Source organism: Schistocerca gregaria, chromosome 5 (genome assembly GCF_023897955.1).
Source record: "Schistocerca gregaria isolate iqSchGreg1 chromosome 5, iqSchGreg1.2, whole genome shotgun sequence".
Classification (NCBI taxonomy): domain Eukaryota; kingdom Metazoa; phylum Arthropoda; class Insecta; order Orthoptera; family Acrididae; genus Schistocerca; species Schistocerca gregaria.
In genome coordinates this window covers 376,251,290-376,274,314 of record NC_064924.1, presented here as the reverse complement: position 1 = coordinate 376,274,314, position 23,025 = coordinate 376,251,290, and the positions used below count along the sequence as shown (strand labels likewise).

Genomic DNA, 23,025 nt, shown 5'->3' with positions numbered 1-23,025 from the left:
TGATATTGGGAGAATTACCGCAAGAAGAGGGTGTGTACGTTGAAGAAGCTTATTGACATCCAACTACGTTTTCATGGTATTTCCCTTTTGTGTATTTACAGATAGAAATGAATGATTTTTATTGGAAATGCACTGCAACCCAAAATGCCTATTTTTTGACCAATATAGAGCGTTCAGGTGCTTCACTCCCCGATTCCTAATCTCTTATTAGCATTTCTACCGTTTTTATCTTTTTAATAGAATGAAGGCGTTGGCGTTGACCCCCAGATGCTGAGCAGCGTTTCGAAGGACACGGGAGATGGGATGCAGCCACAACAGCAGGAGCTGTCCTTCAGCAAGGTATGCACACAGACCTGGTCCTATTATTCTGCAGATCAAGCCATTAATGAAGTTACTCACAAGTATACACATATGCTCATAAGCATAGAGACACACACACTCACATACGTACACTTGTGTTCACGATAATGCCATGTATTTGCTAAATGTCTGTTCTTTTATTACTAAGTAATACTCGGTGCCTTTTTTGCACATATCCACTTCTTTTGTATAGCCTTAATCTATGAAACACTAGTTACATAGATTTCAGAAAAGACTGACGGTTGTCTGACGATGACGTTCCCAAGCCTACAGTTGGCATTGTGAAAGATGTCGATTCCATTTCCAGCAAAGAATATTGTAGCTGGTTTGGCTCTTCCTTGACTCAGTACACAGACCTCTTAGGTATGTTTCACCTACGTCTACTTTTTTTTCTTACAGAGAGAAGGAATCGGCGAGTACTCCGAGATAGCGAATACTTTCTCAAAGGACACGAGTGGCGAACAGGGGTCACAATCGGAGGATGTCGCTTTCGCTAAGGTAAGCAAACAACGTGTCTTATAACTTAAAACATTTTTCTATTGGATGTTCGTGTTTTGCAGTCAGTGGTGTGTAGTTTTCTTCTCATCTGTGTTTCTCTATTTTGAGGGCAGTGTAAATGTCAGACAATGACAACCTTAAACGTCTATAATGATCAAAGAATGCCCTAACAACTTGTAAAGTTTACATTACAACCACTGGAGATGCTCCATAAAAAGTGAATCGCATCTGCTGAATGAGCTTTTCAGTTTGCACTACGCTCGAGACAGAAAATAAACAATTATGAAGCTAAATTTCCTTTACGTCTAAGGTCAGTAAGGCTGACAAGATGACTCTTGCATTTGCTGTTAATTATATATATTTGACTTTGCCTATGCTGACTTTGTGTTTAACATTTGACGATATCACTATGGGTGCAGTAAGTTAGGACAGGTTTTCATGAAACAGATCTGAAGTTGGCCATCATAGACCGAAACCGGTAGTCTGTCGACAAAAAACCTGGGACCATGGACGTAAAGTAAAGGAAATTTATTCTATATTCGGGTCATTGTTTTATACGCGACCATGTCGCAGCTTGTGAAATTATGACGCTTATGGAATAGGAGGGCCACAGAAATAATTTTCCCTGCCTCAGCCACGTCTTTTAAGCGCAAGCTGTTCTCTGCATATGTGAGCCCATTAAATAAACATGTCAACTGTGGAAACCTGTTCTTCCTGCTGCTAGAATAATTGAGATTTGACAATATCACAGAATGTGTTTGGTAAATCTGTAATGTTAAGTTACTTCATGGAGCGCCACAGAATTATCCTTCTAAATTCACTAGATACTTTCCTCGTCATTTTCATTTAATACTTTGAGTGATTTTCTCTTAAAATGTGAGACCGAGTTAATAAATTTAAGATTTTGAGTGGAGAAATATCGTTCCACACAGTAGCTATAACTAATCTAATTTTTTGCTTTGTGAATTATCACTGTGGCAATCAGATGGGAGTAAACACGGCTAGTAACCTGCCAGTTCAAATCTCTCTCATAAACTAAAGTCATCTGGCCTCCCATCTCTTTCTTTTTTAACCTGTCAGGAAGCAATCAGAATGAAATTCACTAAAGAAACTAGAAGTAGCCTTCTTACTGCTGTGTTTAAGAAGGCTGAATAACCAGATTTTGATATCTCCAACATTCTGCTTGACTACGAAGAACCTTCACCATTATCTACCATGAAGCCTATAATTGTGATGGTTAAATTAACATAACTCACCATTTTAACATACATAAAACGACCTTATTCACGTCTGGCAACATCAAATGAAAAACAGAAAGCTCGTAAATGCTCGGGTCGTCTATGATCAACCGTAGTGGAGCCTGCATAGGTCAGGAGAACACAGAGACAGAAGTCTTGGTACATTTAAATTTGGCCATCCGTAACCATTCCTGTCGCACTAAAACAGTATTATAGTGTAGTTACAGCGTCCAATAAGTAAGTTACATATTTTTGACGAGAACGAACGTTGCATAACATTTCCAGTAAATCATATTACTGAAACGAGTTAAAATGTTTTGTTGGCGTCAAAGTTACTGTCAGGTGCGAAGTTTATATTTGTGCAATATTTTCCTACATCATTGAGGTGGAAACTAATTACATCAAAATGCTGCAATATTTTCACTAATTCGAGAGACAGCAGAGCTCTCTACAGCCTCTGTGACAGTGGTGAATGTTTTTATCTTCTGAGTTTTTCACAGTGAACTGCATGGAAAGCTGAGTTTAGTTACATAAAAACGGATAAAGCTTGTCAATACTTTTCTTCTTGTACTACATGAAGCCGGCCGGAGTGGCCGAGCGGTTCTGGGCGCTACAGTCGCAGGTTCGAATCCTGCTTCGGGCATAGATGTGTGTGATGTCCTTAGGTTAGTGAGGTTTAAGTAGTTCTAAGTTCTAGGGGACTGATGACCTCAGAAGTTGAGTCCCATAGTGCTCAGAGCCATTTGCACCATTTTGAACTACATGAAATTGCTGATGTCGAGCAGTGTGGACATTTTATCTGGCAGAAATTACCAATAACATTTAACAGCTGACATTAATATCTTTGGCAATTTGACTTTGCGTTTTCCAACAGTCTTGGCTGGTTGGTTGATTTGGGAGAGGGGACCAAACAGCGAGGTCATCGGTCCCATCGGATTACGAAAGGAATGGGGAAGGAAGACGGCCATGCCCTTTCAAAGGGACCATTCCGACATTTACTTGAAGCGATTTAGGGAAATCACGGAAAACTTAAATTAGAATGGCCGGATGGGGGTTTGAAACGTCGTTCTCCCCGGTGCGAGACCAACAGTTTTAGCATTTTCCAAATTTCGTTACTAAGATCATGATGATGAATTAATTCAAATTAATTTCTCTTATAAGGTAATACCTTGATCAATTAGTTTAGTTTAATGAAATGTACGAATTACAGGAGATAGCTGATATTAACTTCAAAAGTATTACCTACCTAAGGAAATTATGGAATAATTTACCCGATCTGAAGCAACTACTTCTAGATCTCTCCGATACGTGTAATGATCATAGGAGCTACGACGGCAGGAAGCGTGTTTACATCCCGCTGACAAGACACGACATCTAGGCGCTACAGTCTGGAATCGCGCGACCGCTACGGTCGCAGGTTTGAATCCTGCCTCGAGCATGGATGTTTGTGGTGTCCATAGGTTAGTTAGGTTTGAGTAGTTCTACGTTCTAGGGGACTGATGACCTGAGAAGTTAAGTCCCATAGTGCTCAGAGCCATTTTGAATCATTTGACAAGACAGGACAACAGTTTCCGTGTCGGAAGTAGTGAGTGGAAATTGTCAACGCACTAAATACTAACTATTTAACAGATAATCGATTTTTCTTGATCGCATTCAATTTGTAAGCAGTTTTTAATGCCACTGTCAGAAAGCATGCAACCATTGGCAGTTAAAAAGCTAATATGAAACGGTTTCGGTGGGTTAATTAGATATGATACAAAATGTAATGGAAGTGTCAGTGAAATTGCGAGGAACTGTTGTATGTGAGTAGCTACCGTGCATGTACAAAGTACGTAGTGAGTAATGGAGGTAGTTCGAACAATAATGCGATAGAACCAAGAAGTGAAATGTATCGAAGAGACAGGAATCGACCTTTAGGTAGTCATGGGACTTATTCTGACACGATGAAATACTGAACACACCACGCATGTTCTGCAGCGGTTGGTAGGTTGGTGTTTCCTTGTTATGATGAAGTTTCAAGATCGATTCCCACCTCAGGAGACCATTTTTAACAGGCAGCAATAGACTTTCAAATTTCGTAACGTCAAAAAAAAAAAGAAAAAAAGTGTCAGGCTGCACAGTTGTTAGGAATGCCCGTAACGAAATTCGGTGTTCCGCTGCTAGCAATAGTGGCGACGAATAGAAACTACGTCACCAATAAGTGCTGATTAAACGATGAAGTTTGTTTTATCTTCTGAACGAATCGTCACAGAGCAGTTATTTTTTATTTCATTTGAACATGAGATGCAATAACTTTGATACCTGACTGGGATGCCCCTTTTCACGGAATTTGCCTCTCCCGAGTCGATAGTTCCATTATTTTGTTGTTTTCACAAAAATTCCGAACTCCTCGCTGTCGCTGCGAAAGCGGCGTACCTCAGTTCGAATGCCGGTCTGGAACGTAAATTATCATAATGTCTTTGCAAGTGTGTAGACCAAAATGAGAATATGTGTTGGTTTCGATTTCCAGTCAGCCAGAAATTTTCATCACTTCCTTCAAGTTCTATTAGCTGAAGGGGAAAAGAATTCGATAGGTAAAGGCTGCATAGTCTACAAAGACGACAGATACGGAGTTTAAATCCTTATCAGACATAAAATTTTTCGTTTGGTCATTCCAGGTTCGAATGACTCACTACTGGTGTAAAAAAATCAGATACATAACATATAATCCTGCTTAATTAATAATCGGATTAGTTTTGGGTACGGATTTTCGTCCTGCACAAAGTATTACATCATGTCATTTCAAGTTTAAATATGTGCACATATTGTAACTTACAAATAAAACTACATTTAACATCTGTGCAGGTTTAGTTAAAAAACACAATAGAGGCTGGTCAAGAATTCCGTTTTGCTATACAACTTCGTGTTCAGACTTCCTAACAGTTTGTTGCAAGCGATAAGTCTGATATTTGATTAGTTGGCATGATACATACATAGATACATTAATACTTGTTCAACAGATCAATGAAACAACATTTCGTAATGATGTGGAACGTGTCACTTTAACGTAATTTTTCTTTACACAAAAAATTAATTTTTTTATACAGTTACAACTTCATATCGAAGAATTCATCTACTGAGTAGACGGAGTTGTCATTCAGAAATTCTTTTAATTTGCTTTTAAATGTTGATTGGCTATCTGTCAGAATTTTAATACTATTTGGCAAATGACCAAAGATTTTTGTGGCAGCATAATCCACCCCTTTCTGCGCCAAAGTGAGCTTCAATCCAGAATAGTGAATATCATCCTTTCTTCTATTGTTGTAGCTATGCACTTTGCTGTTATTTTTGAAATGGGATACGTTATTAATGACAAGTTTCATAAGTGAATATATGTATTGCGAAGGTACTGTGATTATCCCGAGTTACTTAAATAAATGTCTGTAAGGTGATCTTGGATGAGCTGCAGCTATTATTCTGATTACACGCTTTTGTGCAATGAATACTTTCTCTCTTAATGCCTCAAAATATGATGCCATAGGAAAGCAGTGAACGAAAATAGGCGTAGTAGGCTAATTTACTGATATGTTTATCACCAAAATTTGCAATAACCATAATAGCATAAGTAACTGAACCTAATCATTTCATCAGATCATCGATGTGTTTCTTCCAATTCAATTTCTCATCAATGCACACATCTAGAAGTTTTGAGTATTCTGCCTTAGCAACAGACTTCCGTTCATAGCCTATATTTATCAATGGTGTTATGCCATTTACTGTACATAATTGTATAATCTGTGTTTTCTCAAAATTTAGTGAGAGTCCATTTGCAGAGAACCAATTAATAATTTTCTGAAAGACATTATTTGCAATTTCCTCAGCTGATTCTTGCTTCTTGGGTGTGATTACTATACTTGTATCATCAGCAAAAAGAACTAACTATGCATCTTCATGAATGTAGAGTGGCAAGTCATTAATATATATTAAGAACAATAAGGGACACAAGGCTGAACCCTGTGGGACACCATTCTTGAGACCTCCCCAGTTAGAGGATTCTGCCGGTTTTTGTAGACTATCTGTACTGTTAATTTCAACTTTCAGCATTATTCCAGTTAAGCATGAATTAAACCATTTGTGCACTGTCTCACTCGTACCACAGTACTTAAGCTTATCAAGAAGAATTTCATGATTCACACAATCAAAAGCCTTTGAGAGATCACAAAATGTCCCAATAGGTGATGTTCGGTTATTAATTGCATTTAATATTTCATCAGTGAAAGCATATATACTATTTTCTGTTGAAAAGCATTTCTGAAAACCGAACTGACTTTTTGTTGGTACTCCAGTTTTACAAATATGTGATGCTACTCTTGAATAAAGTACTTTTTCAAGAATTTTGGATAAAGGTGGCAGAAGTGAGATTGGGCGGTATTTGTTAGCATCAGAGCTATCCCTTTTTTATTTAATGGTTTAACAATAGCATATTTCAGTCTGTCTGGAAAAATTCCTTGTTTCAGTGAGCTACTACATATGTGGTTGAGAATCCTACTTGTTTGTTGGAAACAAGCTTTTAATACTCTGTTGGAAATGCCATCAGTTCCATATGAGCTTTTACTTTTGAGTGAATTTATTATTTTCCTAATTTCAGGAGGAGAGGTGGGTTGAATTTCAGTTTTATCAAATTGCATAGGTACTGCTTCTTCCATATACTGCTTTGCGTTTTCTAATGAATAGCTGGAATATATTTTCTCTACAACACTTAAAAATGATTATTGAAAATGTTTTCTAGTTCTCACTTCTTGCTAACAAACTTTTCATTGTGTTTGATAGAAATACAGTCTTCCTGTGCTCTCGGTTGCCCTGTTTCCCTTTTCACAATATACCAAATTGTTTTAATTTTATTATCAGATGTGCTAATCTCAGACATAATGCTCATACTTCTGGACTTTTTAATAACTTTCCTTAACACAGAACAGTAGTTTTTATAATGTTTCATTGTTTCAGGATCGTTACTCCTCCTAGCTATAAGACACATTTCTCTTTCCTGTTTACAAGATATTTTTATCCCTTTAGTAAGCCATGGTTTTTTACATGGTTTCTTACAATTATATTTCACTGTTTTCTTACAGCAACTGTTTTCAAATATAACCACAAAGGTATCATGAAACAGGTTAAATTTTAAATTAGCATCATGTTCCCTGTACACCTCATCCCTGTCTAACTATTGTAAGCTTTCCATAAAATTCTGAAGTGTTAAATCGTTAATGGAACGCTCTATTTTGGAGGACTGTTCTGCATTACTCTATGGAGCCATATCATATACTGTAATTAGCTGTGCATCATGATCAGATAGACCATTCTTAACAGGAAAAATTTTTATTTGATTAAATTTATCTTGGGCTATGAAAACGTTATCTATCAGTGTACTGCTTTCCTGTACCACCTGAGTAGAAAAATCAATAACTGATGCCAAATTGAAAGAACCAAGCTCAAGGTCAAGCTTTCCATCAGACTCTTTCAGAAAATCTATTTTGCAATCTCCACAAACAATAATTTGCTTTCCTTTGTCTGGCAGGTAGCACAGGGGACTGATGACCACAGAAGTTAAGTCCCATAGTGCTCAGAACCATTTGAACCATTTAAGCAGGTAGCACAACAAAGAATCCAAGTTATCAAAAAAAAAGGAAATTTCCCAATGGGGACTTATACACAGCTACAATTATAAAAGTGCTTTTATTTAGTTTAAGCTCACGTGTACTTCCTTCTATGTGTTGCTCTCTGCAAAATTTTTTAAGTTCCAAATTTTTCACTCTATGACTTATTTTAACATATACAGCAACTCCTCTCTCCATAGTGTCTCTACTTACATGTGCAGAAAGCTTATATCCACGCCGGCCAGAGTGGCCGAGCGGTTCTAGGCGCTACGGTCGCAGGTTCGAATCCTGCCGCAGGCATGGATGTGTGTGATGTCCTTAGATTAGTTAGGTTTAAGTAGTTCTAAGTTCTAGGGGACTGATGACCTCAGAAGTTAAGTCCCATAGTGCTTAGAGCCATTTGAACCACGATATATCCACCTACATGTACCATTTCCATACCTGTGACTATATGATGGTCAGACAGGCATGGTACATTTATTCCACCCTCATTTTCTAAATCTTCTATACAAACTAGAAGCTCATATACTTTTTTTTAATCCGTTGATATTCTGATGTAATATATTAACATAATTTTTATTGTGCTTTTATGTGAATCTTGTGACATACTAACATTATTTCTCACTGTTATGAGAATCTTGTGATATTTTCACATCTCTAGTACCCGCCTATCTGAATTTTTCATTAAGCTTAATTTCAACCAATGTAGGATGATTGGATACTGATCTTAGCCCAAAAACTTGCTCCCTTGAGTTTCAGTGCCCCCCCCCCCCCTTGAAGATTTTATCATCCCAGCCAGTTTACCCTTCCCTTTCCTACTGAGATGCAGGCCATGTCCTGTGAAGTCCCACCTAGCAATACCATCAACAGGAACCAAACCTTTGCTTAACAAAATAGCTGCCTGAAGCAGCTGATCTAGCTCCATATCGACCCTCCTGACAGAGCTGTTCAATTGGGGCCAAGTCATACCACATGAAAGCAGGAACCAAGCCAACATTTCTATCGTTCGTTGAACATGCTATTTTTACCAGGTCAAACTCAGTATTGTAGCCCTGATCCCTATCAATACTGTTTCTCGCTCCACCCACTACCGCAACATGATCCTTCTTTGTAAAACCTTTGCACAATGATCCTACATCCTCTATAACTTGGCCAAGACATGCACTGGGCTTGAAAATACTTATGACTAGGTACCTGTCACCTAATTTTTCCGGCAAAATCTGGTCCACACCTCTTTCATGGCTACTACCTACAAACAGAACTTTCCACCTAATTTCTACTTTTTTTTTTGCAACCGTTTGTTTCCTAGTGAAAGTCAGTTGAGTGCTGACTACACTTTCATCTACTTGAGCTTCTTCTTTAGCTGACTGAGGTAGCAAGGCAAATCTGTTGTTTGTGCCAATGATGGAACTGTCTGATACTGTTCTCTTTCTGTGGTCCCTGTTCCTTGCTATCACTTCCCACCTGTCTTCACCCTCCTCCCCCCTTAATCCCATCAGTTCCTCCCTAGCACTATCCAGTTCAGCCTGAAGGTCTCTAATCTTCCCTTCCTGTTCCGCTATTTTGCTATCCCTTGAACATAATTTGCAATACCATGGAAGAGACCCATTTACTTCCCTGATTCCCATGCCAGTACATTCGCCCCAAAGTAACCATCTGTCACGACAGCTGCACAGAACCCCAGAACTGACTTTCCTACGGCAGCTCAAACACTTCTCGCTCATGGTTGTTTACAATTTTTTTACAAAATTTTTCCAGGCAATAACAATAATATTCTATTAACTACAGATCACAAAAGCCACTAAAGTTATGTGGAACACTAATATACATGTATACTATTAATATAGTAACTTAATGCAGTTAAACTAATAAAAATCAAAACTGGTATACCCGAAAAATTAGGCCTAAGATCATGTATGCGCGGTACGTACTTCACGCGTTTTGAATGTAAATATAAGTCAGAACTTAAAACCTTTAATTCCCCAAGTAGATACGGTATTATTAAATTATGTGTAATGAAAACAACCTACATTCTTCCGTTAATACTTAAAGAAATGTCTTAAATTTGTAGGTAAACCTACGTCAGAAGTACGCGAAAACTGGCCCTTATCTTCTTTTTTTTTCGAGAAATACTTTGAAATGAGTGAAACCTTCAACAGATAACATAAAACAGACTCTAACTTCGTTACGGTGTAGTATTCACTTAATTGACAGTTATTATAGAATTAATTATTTATCTTGACGAGCTTAATATTCAAGCGTGTGCGATTTGCGCCAGTGCTGCCAACACAACCTGCGCCAGTGCTGCAAACACAACGATTCTGCAAAGATGATATATGTTGTGTCAGGGAGTCTTGGTCAGTAATGAAGGCTTTCATTAAGTGATATTTGCAAGTTCAAACATACGCCGATGTCGCTGATCGTGTAAAATTCTGTATGTAACGGATGACTGTTCTTAGTTAAGAATGACTACGGGTGCTGGGTTTGAACAAAACATTGGGTCTAGTCATTTAAAATCTAAGCTTGAGCGGAACTATCTCCTGTTCAGTATATTTACCACCTATTTTTGCTAGATATCAAGGGCGATAGGTTACTTTCGAACAGCACACAGATTCTCATGGAGTTATGGACACAGAGAAATTAGTATTGATAACATTGTCCCACTTCATCGACCAGAAAGCAGGCAAGATCTTCCCGTTCGAGCAAAGACGGAATGAAACACGACTTCCAAAAGCTACTCGCAAAAAGCGGTTATGAGTAGTCGACCCTGCGGTTAATGAGCAGTGGATTGTGAGGTTTTCATAAAGCGCTTGATACCGTTAATAGTGGTTTTTCTAACGTGTTAATTCATTAAGCAGATTATCTAAAACCACTCGCTGTGCGAACGACGATTAACAGGCGACTGAAAAACCGGTAACCGGGTAACGGTTAATTTCCAATCCCTGGTCGGAAGCAGACACACGGCGCCAGTACCGGTATACTGCGTTGCTTCTTCTGCATGAGAGTCGAGTCAGCAGTTACCGTAAGGGAAGCCACTCGGCCGACATCCCCTTTTCCAGTCTGGCTGTATGCAAAGCAGCAGACATACTGTCTGTCCGCACTACACGATTTATGTTTGTTTAAATTTACTTCCTGCAGCGATAAGGCCACGGTTCACTACCTTTCTGAAAAATATTTAAGCAGATCTAAACCTTTCAGAGCAAGAAAATATAGACTTACTGTATATAGAAATCTGGCAGTCCAGCTATTTCTACAAACTTCGTTATTCACATACAATTTTATTTTTGAGAAGCTCAATGGATGAATTATGTGGTAGAATCACGGGTATTGATTTTCTCAGATACTTCATTCATTGTAACAAATTCCTGTTGTTAACATAAAGAGAGAGTTTACGCCGCGAATGTAGGTCTATAAGTTTTAAGTAATATTACCATGACGCGTGACCATTCTTGTAACGTAATTTATGGAAATGTTGGGTCAGTAGTAGTTTTCTGCTTTTTATTTAGATATCGATCTTGGTAAAATTCCTAATCCTATGAAACGGACAGAATACGAAATATGTCAGCGTATTAATTGTTACAATATATTTCTCAAAGTACACAAATCCGATATTTGAAGTTACTCATAGTGAGTAGAACATGTGTGCTGGCTAAGCTGAGATGAGAAAAGTCACGGGATAGCGATATGCACATATACAAATGGTGATAGTATCGGATATACAAGGTATAAAGGACTGAGTTGTCTTTTGTACTCAGCTGATTCATGTGAAAACGCTTCCGACCTGATTATGGCCGTACGACGAGAATTAGCACACACTGAACGCGGAATGGTAGTTGGAACTAGGGAATTCGGTATTCCGAGATCCACAGCAACAAGAGTGTTCCTAGAACACTAGTTTACAGGCATTGTCTCTTACCATGGACAATTCAGTGGCCGACGGCTCTCACTTAACGGCCGAAATCAGCGGCATTTTCGTAGAGCTATCAGTGCTAAGAGAGAACCAACACTGCGTGAAATAACAGCATAAATCAATATGGGACGTACGACGAACATATCCATTAGGACAGCGCGGCAAAATTTAACGTCAATAGGCTATGGCAGCAGACGACCGATGTGAGTACCTTTACTAAAAGCACGACATCTCCCACAGAGCCTCTCCGGTGCTCGTAACCGTATCAGTTGATAAAGAGCTGATGGTAAAGTTCAAGTGTTGCACAGACACCACGAAGCCGTGGATCCAAGTTGTCAACAAGTCACTGTGCAAGATAATGGAGGTTCCTTAGCGGTGTGGGCTGATTTTATATGAAATGGACTGAATGGAAATAGTTATGACCGGTTACTTGGGACACCATTTTCAGCCATTCACGAACTCCACGTTCCCGAACAGTGATGTCACGTCACCAGACCGCAGTTATTCATGAATGGTTCAAGTGGTTCAGTTGGCTCTAAGCACTATGGGACTTAACATCTGAGGTCATCAGTCCCCTATACTACTTAAACCTAACTAACCTAAGGACATCACACACATCCATGCCCGAGGCAGGATTCAAACCTGCGACCGTATCAGCAGCGCGGTTCCGGACTGAAGCGCATAGAACCGCTGGGTCACAGCTCATGATTGGTTTGAAGAACATTCTGCACAATTCGAGCGAATGATTTGGTCACCAAGATCGCCTGTCATGAATCCCATCGACATATGGGACATAACAGAGTTCAAATCATGCACAAAATGCTGCACCGGCAACGCTTTCTCAGTCATGGACGGCTATAGGGGAAGTATGGCTCAATATTTCTGCACGGAACTTCCAACGACCTGCTGAGTCCATCCCACGTCGAGTTCCTGCACAAAACCGGACAAAATGAGATCAGACTCGAAATTAGGAGGTAACCAATGATTTTTGCCACCTCGCTGTAAAGTCCCACGATTTACGAACACGCTGCAAGTAAATACACTGAACTGAGAACTTTTAGTTTGTTTATTGCAAGCTGCCTCTTCTTTTCCTTTACGAGTGGACGTTACCTAAATATTTTGTGTCTTGTTTGTTATTATGTTAGTTCAGTGTAAGAGTAATTCTGAAATTACGTTGTTTCAATAGGCCTAATAGGCGCTGAGAATGAAATCAAAGACAGAAACAATCACATTAGTTTTATTTCGTCTTATGCGTCTTTTGTGCTGAAGTCAGTTGCGGAAAGGCATACTTCACTCTTTCGAAGAATTCTCTTACCCCAGGGACTGCAAACGATGGAACGAGAAACGGTGCTGTTAAGCGTCAGATTCTTTAAACTAAGATTATATCGAATTGTCCGAAAGAACAGACACAATGCATTCATATAGTTTTTGCTTACCATAGTACCATCGTAAACGGGTAATTTCCATATACTTTTCCTCCTTATGTATCACAGAATGAAGCTCACCTTGCAATCATGTACAATAACAGCAACAACTTCACAATATAACGCAGTCGCATTGTGATTTCCGTATGCTTGCAGGTGGGAGCCATTGGAGAAGACTCGTCTGCTGGAGAGCAGGAACAAGGTGGAGACTCCAATGATGCTGCCGGTGAGATTTCTGTGCAAGGTGAGTGCGTTGCACGTGTTGTGAGCACTTACCTTCCAAGTTTGCAAACACAGCAAGTGCGTTAGCATTATTTTGATTTTTGTGTCGAGTTTTCCAGACAGAACTGTGTGGAAGCAGTATCGATGTAGCTGTTTTACTGTTAAATGTTTTTTTCTACTCATCTGGATAGCGAAAACAATTTCGAATGCGTGGGGACGCAGAAATGTGTTTAACGTGTGGATTAAAGTATGATGACAACCAGTCACCTATGCTTGCTTCCAGATGTATAATGACGTTACAACGTGACTGGCATTCAATATGACTTTATTGTATAGTCACTTTTTTGAATGAAACATGTCTAATTCTGTGTATTTACCTTTTGGGAGAGTCCTTGTTCTGTTCTATTTTCTAACCACACAGGCAGCTTACACACCGATACACATTACGATAACGAAGACTTAATTTCTCGCTCGCCAGCAGATTCAGAGTGAGTCACAAATGAGGACAAAATTTAATAAATAGGTTTAATTTAATTTGTGGTAAGTTCCTATGGGACCAAACTGCTAGGGTATCGGTCCCCTAGGCTTACACACTACTTAACCTAACTTAAACTAACCTACACTAAGGACAACACACACACAACCATGCACCACCTGAGGACTCGAACCTCCGACGGGGGCAGCCGCGCGAACCGTGACAAGGTGCCCGTGACCGCGGGGCTACCCCGCGCGGCGAATACGTAGTTATTGAACTACAAGCACGTAATTGTTTTTCCCGTGTTGCTATGTAAAAGAATGTAAATGCAGCTGCAGTTCACAAGAATGAGGAGTGTGAACTTCTGAGTGATTCCTGTCCGCCTGTATAAGCCAGGGGAAAAGTGCACCAAGACTTGACAGCTTGTCCGCGCTATAAACAGCATTCTTAGTTGGGCCATGCCGCTCCTTGTGTTTACAGCTCCAACTTAGCGTGACACGTATCTATACACTTGACCCCTGTCGGCAACGTGTGCTTCAAAAGTTTTTATACGAATGCTCATACTCTACGACGAAATAAAGTTTTCTTTCCATGTCTTCTCTGCGCTGCCTAGTAGAAATTAGTACTTTGGTGTGTCATGTGCTACATCTGTGGGAGAAAAACGTGTTCAGATCCCAGGTCCTCAGTTTCTTCGTGTCTCGTTAATATGTTAATTTTTCCTTTATTTTCTGAACGATTTGTCCTGGAGGAATAACAATAACAACTGTTTTTGTTTTATTATGCATAGTAGCAAGCGGTCCTCGGTATAAAGGATGATCCATTGATCGTGACCGGGACAAATATCTCACGAAATAAGCGTCAATCGAAAGAACTACAAAGAACGAAACTTGCCTAGCTTGAAGGGGGAAATCAGATGGCGCTATGGTTCGCCCGCTAGATGGCACTGCCATAGGTCAAACGGATATCAACTGCCTTTTTTTTTTTAACAGGAACACCCTTTTTTATTACATATTAGTGTAGTACGTAAAGAAATATGAATGTTTTAGTTGGACCACTTTTTTCGCTTCGTGATAGATGGCGCTGTAATAGTCATAAACGTATGAGTACGTGGTATCATGTAACATTCCGTCAGTGCGGATGGTATTTGCTTCGTGATACATTACCCGTGTTAAAATGAACCGTTTACCAATTGCGGAAAAGGCCGATATCGTGTTGATGTATGGCTATTATGATCAAAATGCCCCACGGGAGTGTGCTATGTATGCTGCTCCGTATCCTGGACGACATCATCCAAGTGTTCGGATCGTTCGCCGGATAGTTATTTAAGGAAACAGGAAGTACTCAGCCACATGTGAAACGTCAACCACGACCTGCTACAAATGATGATGCCCAAGTAGGTGCTTTAGCTGCTGTCGCGGCTAATCCACACAACAGTAGCAGACAAACTGCGCGAGAATCGGGAATCTATAAAACGTCGGTGTTGAGAATGATACATCAACATCGATTGCACATGTACCATATTTCTATGCACCAGGAATTGCATGGCGACAACTTTGAACGTCGTGTACAATTCTACCACTGGGCACAATAGAAATTACGAGACGATGACGGAAAATCTACGATGGCTGCGACAAGTGGAACATCAGCGATCTCGGCGGGTTAATGTGTGGTGCGGCATTATGGTCCCCATTTTATCGATGGCAATCTAAATGGTGCAATGTATGCTGATTTCCTACGTAATGTTCTACCGATGTTATTACAAGATGTTTCACTGCATGACAGAATGGCGATGTACTTCCAACATGATGGACGTACGGCAAATAGCTCGCGTGCGGTTGAAGCGGTATTCATGGCAGGTGGATTGGTCGTCGAAGCATCATAGCATGGCCCGCACGTTCATCGGATCTGACGTCCCCGGATTTCTTTGTGTGGGGAACGTTGAAGGATATTTACTATCGTGATCTACCGACAGCGCCTAACAACATGCGTCAGCGCATTGTCAATGCATGTGCGACACGGTTACATTGACATTTGCTGAAAAATGGCAACCGTCTGGCAAGGGAATGGTCATGCTTGTCATGTCGAAACCTGCCCTGACAGTTTCCCATTCGTACTTAACGTCTGCTAAAATCCGCATGCTAAATTTCAGCTTCAGACAGGAACTGGAAATAAATGAAAAAAAAAAACAATGAAATTGGATCCTTTTCCCAAGGTCTCCGCTCTTGAAATTGCGTGGTGTAGAGCCCTGAATTATATCGCTACGCGATGCATCGTTCTCCTGTCACCGCTTCTGTTGGCTTCTGAGGCCAGCGCTAAATCACAAACTGAAAGCAAACTTCAGATAATCCTACATGGATAGAACATTATAAGTCACAGTTTATCCATGAAGTTCCTTCCAAACAGCAATGGAGAACACACGAATAAATACAAGTACGAAGTTTGCAATACGTCAGTCATAACTTTATTCTTTGCAAACTATTGGAAAAATATGAAATATTGATACAGTGATCGAAATTTATATTTTTGCGCCCAGTGAGATTGCAGACAGACGCAGCCGTGTTTGGTCACAACTGGCCCGGAGCTATGGATAAATCTGAGCATATTATGAGCAGTGCCACGCATATTCAATTTGATTCTGAAACCAAGGAGAGGAAAGCTGATAATGTACGACTGATAGCAACATGAGAACATTATCAGGATCCTGGACTGGAAACTACAGTGCTCTATCCAAGAAAATTTTCTCTGTTAGTATTCTTTAAGATCTTTTCCACTGACGGAAAAAATTCTCTGTCTAACGGTCACTACATTCCCCGTAAAGTATCTCAACTTTTTTGTCAAGATCAGTTCGAAATGCCGCACATAATAATTCAGAGCTTTTACAGCCTGACTAAGAATCTAGAAGGAGAAAGTATTTTCTCCAACAAAACAGAAGAGAGCGTGTCACATAAAAAGGATAATATTTTAATTTACCACTTTTCCAAACTTCGATGATTCCACAGCCAGTTATTCTGTGTAGTACATTGATATTTTCATATGTGATCAAAAATTTCCGATCGATTCTTGATGATAGACATATTGCACAGATAAGAATGAATTACACAAACTGATTATAGGTATTATTGTGTGAATGCGGTTGCGGACGGCGCAATCGCCTCGGAACATTATTCCTCTCCGAATAGAAGGGAGTTTTAGTTCGTATTTCTTTTTCAAAATTTGATTGATCCGTATTGTAGATGGTAGGTTGCTTTGTGTTTATAATGAAATCATCGATCAGTTTGAATCCTTCACTTCCAGATCTGGTTAACGATACAAATTTTGTTATTTTTTGCGGAACAGAGAAAGCGAAGCTTCTTTGGAACAGTACTCACAGGTAGGTGATTCTAGCCACATTCGTTCACTTTCTCTTGTTCTGTTTAAGTAATTTTAGTCCCTGACGTGTCTTTCGCAGAAAAATTATAATTATTAAATGTGACATTACTACTCGAAACTTGTTCATCATTATAACTTTCTTAAGTTTACTCTTCGTCGCTGGATTCACAGCTTGCAATATCAAGTGTTTCAGTCGCTTTTAACAGCATGTCTGGCTTATTTAAATGGTCGTTTGAAAGTTTAAACACCATTTAGCACATCACAAAACCTTCACGGAGGTTTCCTCTTATGGCTTCAGCTGAACAAACATTTGCCTGATTCCCCATCACCTGTGAGGCGAGAATGAATGCACAGAATACATTTTTTTAAACTGGAACTGGGAACAGACAGATACGTTTCGAAGCACATTCCACAAATTAAATGAAGCAGCAATACGTATGTTAGATTCCCTTTTTACACCTGAATTCTGACATGTGGATTTTAAATGAGGTTAACTGAGAGTGGCAAAAAATAACGCCAGGTTTCGACATGAAAGGTATGACCATTCCCTTGCGAGTCATGAACAGAGGTTTGGCCTTCTCTTTGCAGTAAATAGTATTGTGCCACCTGATTGGAAAGTCTGCAGCAACACGCAATGTGTATGAAAAAATATGTAACAATTGGTTTCGCCTATTCGTTACAGCGCGAAATCAAGAATTCTCGCCCGTACCGCGAATTTATCGCTTCTGGGCGTTATTGACTCACTCGATCCTCACATGGGACATAACTGCACCACTGTCGTTGTAGAAACTGTCAATTGCCGGACCTGGAGCAACTCTCTGCGCTACTATGTTACTGAAATGGTTCTTGTGAAAAGGGGTCACTTTGACCATTAGCGTATAACGGTATTTTGAGGGCTAAACAAACTGTAAAATTCGCAGTCTCTATCACATTTTGGTTTATTTGAACAGATGATCTGGTATTTCGAAAATATCTTGTTTGTACTTTCCATTCTCTATGAGGTACGATGTTTGATATTCGGCCCATTATAAGGCTGCTCTTCTTTTTAGCCAAATAACAGGCGAGCCCTTTCTGGAGCAGATGACTCCGAATTGGGAATAATGACAAGAGGATTAATAAGTCTGACGTCTGCCTTACAACCTACGGAAACCTCCCGAAAACCTTGGCTGTAATCGGGGTCAGTGTAGTAAATGGCCACTGTCGTGTACCAATATTTCTACGTGTCCAGAACATAACATATTAAATATAACTTATAGTACATAGCATATCATACATAGCATATCATACATAGCATATCACATAGCATATCATACTTAGCATATATATTACAAGTATTACAGAGAATATGTGCGTCTTTATATTCCATGTGCTGCCCAGTATTCCGCTGCACAGACTGCCTTATCATTGGCGATAATCAGATCGTCCATGGACACAGGTTCCGACAGTTTCCTGCAGTTGAGTAGGTGCTGATGGTCTTGAGGTTCACCACATTCACATAGTTCGTCCCCTGAGATGTATCCCCATTTCTTCATGTTCTCCTTACATCGAGATACGCCAGTTCTAGGTCTATTGAGTACCTTCCATGTTGTGTATGGGAGATGATGACCTATAGCAAGTTCTTCCTTCGGGTTGTCCCAATATTTCTCTGATGATGAGCTACGCCAGAGTTGTATCCCATGGTCTGCAGATGATGTCTGGATTGGTCGCGTTGTCTGGAGAAAACTTTTTCTCGACTTGAGTCTTGGCGTTTGATGTTCGCATCCAAACAGGGGGTGTCTCTGATCTGTCTCCTGCTTCTTTCTTTCCACTTCAGCTACTGTTCTCCTTCGGATATCTGGCGGTGCTACGCCCATGAGGTGGTAGATTTTGTCAACAGGGGTTGCCCGCAAGCAGGCGGTTACAATTCGTCCTGTTTCATTTAGGGCAATATTTACCTGTTTGGCATGGCTGGAGTTCTACCATACAGGTGCTGGATATTCAGCAGTGGAGAAACACAAAGCGAGGGCAGATGTGCGGAGGACCTGTGGGTGTGCTCCCCAGTTGTTGCCCGTCAGTCTCCTAATAATGTTGCTCCTAGCACTGACTTTCATTTTTGTATCTGTACAGTGGTCCTTGAAGGTGAGGGACCGGTCCAACTTCACTCCGAGGTACTTTGGGGTGTCACAGTGGGCCAGCTGTTGACCTCTCCAGCTTATTCTCAGTTTCCTCCGTGCCTCTCTGTTCCGTCAGTGAAATGCACACACTTGTGTTTTGGAGGGGTTTGGCTTCAGGTAGTTGCTATCGTAGTAGTTAGATAATGCCTCAAGACTTGTTGTGAGTTTTTCTTCCACCTCCTCAAAGGTTCTTTCTTGCGCTGCAAGTGCTGTGTCATCTGCATAAATGAAAGATCTCGTGACAGAATTAACAGGCTGGTCATTAGTGTAAATATTAAACAGCAGTGGGGCTAGCACATTTCCTTGGGGGATACCATTTCTCTGCGCCCTCCACACCACTCTGCGTAAAGGTGGTCTCACCTGTTACACGGATGGATGACACAAATCTCGGAATCATGATTGCTTGGTGAAGAAATCAATGAAAAAACTGCTCCCTACGTGGAATGTCTGTCCCTAGTAAGCCCTGCAGGCGCTGTAAGTGATAAGGGTATTAACAGTTCTCATGGAGATGTTCCACACTGCTGTGTAGCTTACCCTGTACTGGCGGGCCAACTACCTGGTACTGACACGGCGGTCGCCTTCCACATTGTTAATCACATTTTCCTCCAAGTCTGGTCCCCGAACATATCGGGTACGTCCTTTATGACTTCCCACGTGCTGAAATGACCCTGTCTTAGGCAAACGGCGAAACGCTGTTGCAGATACTGAATGCTGCGGATGTTGTCGGCGAGTATAAATCTCCTGATACAACCTTGATGCCTGCCGCCCGTTTCCATTTGCCTTTCCCTAACTAAACACCATTTCGACAACCTCCCGACTCGAATACGGAGGCATTGTGTACAACGCTGAATCACATCCACTACAAGGCGAGTCAGCAAGAGAAGTGAATCGGACACAGCATTACCAATTACTGTGGCAGGAGAGGGAGCTAAGGCATGACGTATGAGGAACAGTACCGCCCTCTACGAAGAAACTGTGCATACTGTAACTTTGGGTGCATGGTACAGTGCGTTTTAGATTGCAGTCTCTGTAGCGAAGTATGGTTGAATAAATGGTCTCTAGCATGAACCCATGCATCGGAGGACGTACGTTCATTAGATATGTTTTGTTCTGTATCCTCTCATCGATCAATCCCTAGAGTTAATACTCGGTGAAAAAAATCACCCTGTATATGTCTATTAAGATGGCAAGTAAGGGAAAAAGAAGAAGAAATGGCTAATCTCGTCGACCAAAAATTATAAACAGATAACGTGAAAACCAAATATGACTGCTATCACACAAGACTAAACACCAGCTGAGACAAACGAGACGTTGCACTAAGCTGACCAATCTGAATGAAACGGAGTCCTAACCGCAAAAGCACCAAGTTATCTCACCAAAAACTGTAGTTTGGAGCTGGCAGGCAACAGCACCACGGTTACGTCGTAGCACTGCGTGAGCGCCGCGAGATGACCTGCAACGGCAGGCCAGGTTGCCACACAGCAGGACAGCCCTCGGTAAAGTCCTTTAAGTCGAACCACTCACTGCCTCCGTCTGCATCAACCTACAGGAAGGGTGTGTGCCGTCCGAAACTAGAATCTCGACCTACGGCTATCGCAGTCTGAATCAAACTCCTCTCTACGTTAGTAGCTGGCCGAAATGTCCTGCTCAGAACACAGTGCGCCTCTATCCGGCTGCGAAACTTCGGTGTTTGCACCACAACCAAAACGCTATCCAATGCTCAAAGAGCTTTCTAAGGCGGCACCAATGGTACAATTTCGCCTCAAGACTTAGATTCCCATCAACATGTCTCTAACACACTGGAGCCAATAGCGGCAAAACGTGCTGAGTGACTGGTGTCACAAGGTGTCTGTACCATCGAAAATTACGCTCCAGCAAAACTAGCCCGAATCCTTACCTGACAAAAATAAAATAAAAAGGTGCAGGCTATGTGTCTGCACTTGGCACAACGAAGTTGTGCGTAAGTCAACATCAAAAGCTTCTAGCACCGTCGGTCCACAGCAACAACCGCTGCTGTTTAGCAAGTGGGTTCCAGTTAGTGGCTCGCGATCGGAGTGCCCCTTTGAAAAAAGCCAGCCTCTACGGCCTTGGGTAGGCTCCAGTCCTGGCGTGGTCGTGCCTTGGCTATTTTCCATAGTCGCTCCAGAGTCCAGAATTCTTCGAAAGCAGGAGCGCCGCCTGCAAACACCTACAGCGTGAGGGCCCGGCCGCCACCTCTTACCGCGGCCGGAAGCCACTTCCACACGCCGAATGAAGCCTCCAGTAGGAAATTCATCGAATTTTTCGGAATAATGTTAACTTTCTAATACCTCTGTTGATTCAGATCACTGTAATTAGCGATTGTCAATTACTGATACCGAGGTACAAAATCCTAATTGATAAAAATAATATCAAACTCTTAATAAAATTAATGTGAGTGAAACTAGGACTGTTAAATAAAACAGGCCCCGTTAAAGGTTAACGTCATCGTTATACCACGTAGCGAGTGAATACGGGACCTGGATGCTGAAAAGTATACTGAGAAGTTCAGGAACGAGTATTAAACGTGGCTGAGTGTAGCATACACCAGCCAATGGCTGTTTAATTAGCGAAATTCACGGCAGGTAGCGATAGTTTACCGAGAACTCCTTCGGTGCAGGAACTTACTCATAATACAACGGAGTAGAACAAATCCTCCCACTACACTATCACCAAGTTCCCACAGAGCGACAGCAAGCGGCACAATGTGCAAGGGCAATGGAGTGAGGTCACAATTTGCAGTGAGCAGAAGTTTTTTATTTACGCAACTTCAGTTGTGTAGTCCGGGTTAAATCTCACTAATCTCGCTTTTCACTCAGTGCAAAACTTTATCACAGCACATACTTCATTCTTTAGACTGTGTCAAGTAAGAGGATGGTATTATGAACTATACTAACGTCAATCTTAACCGAAAAGAATTCCGGTGACATACCGTAATACATAAGTATCCCTGTCACAGTCAGATTCTCTAAACTGTACGGAGATTCGAAAAGTAAGTGCATACCAACTTTTAGTAAGACATGTCACCATCCTGACGGGGTAATTTTAACAAATCATTAGCGCACAAAAACTGAGTGGGAGTATACATGGTTTATGGGCCTCAGTGTTTACATGTTTACTCTTGAAAAAAATTAATATAGGAAGTATCGCAATAACTTAAAACAACTTGCCAACAAAGCTTCTCACTCCACACCCATGATGTCAGCGCCACAGGCAGTAGAAAGTAATATAAAACACAGGGTTTTTCCTAAAGATTAACCCAGTTTCACAAGACAGTACTTTCTAGTCGAGTAAAGATAGGGACTTGGGGTAAATTTTAGCTTAGTTAGGTTTTTATTTTCAAAAGAACCATCCGATTGTAGGACATATATTGTCACGCATGCACATACAAGCTTGGTGTACGTTTTACAATGTTGTTTAGGATCAAAGTTTTCATTTACCTTTCACAAATGTGAACGGAACACACGACGAACATCCAGATGATAGATTCTTCTCATAGTTATTGAAAAGCGAGTGTTTCACCAACATATAAAAATTTTAAAAAACACACAAATACCGTAATGCCGACTGCCTCGAAGCCTCGTATGTAGTACGAGATGTGCAGGCCCCATATTGCCGATCCAGCTCTGAGGTAGCTCATTGTTAACATATGTTCTGACATCATACTTCACAGTTCTAGTTCATGGAGAACACAATCTGCCTTTTGTTTGTGTGCTATCTCTACC

General features: G+C 40.8%; 1 protein-coding gene across 1 annotated transcript in view; it reads left to right on the top strand.

Annotated features, from left to right (window-relative positions):
• LOC126273348 (uncharacterized) overlaps positions 1-23,025 on the top strand; it is a 161,997-nt gene that overhangs the window by 116,026 nt on the left and 22,946 nt on the right. The window contains exons 11-13 of the mRNA XM_049976895.1: positions 241-339; positions 760-858; positions 13,220-13,307. Coding sequence (XP_049832852.1) covers positions 241-339; positions 760-858; positions 13,220-13,307 — 286 coding nt within the window. The remainder of the gene's footprint in view (positions 1-240; positions 340-759; positions 859-13,219; positions 13,308-23,025) is intronic.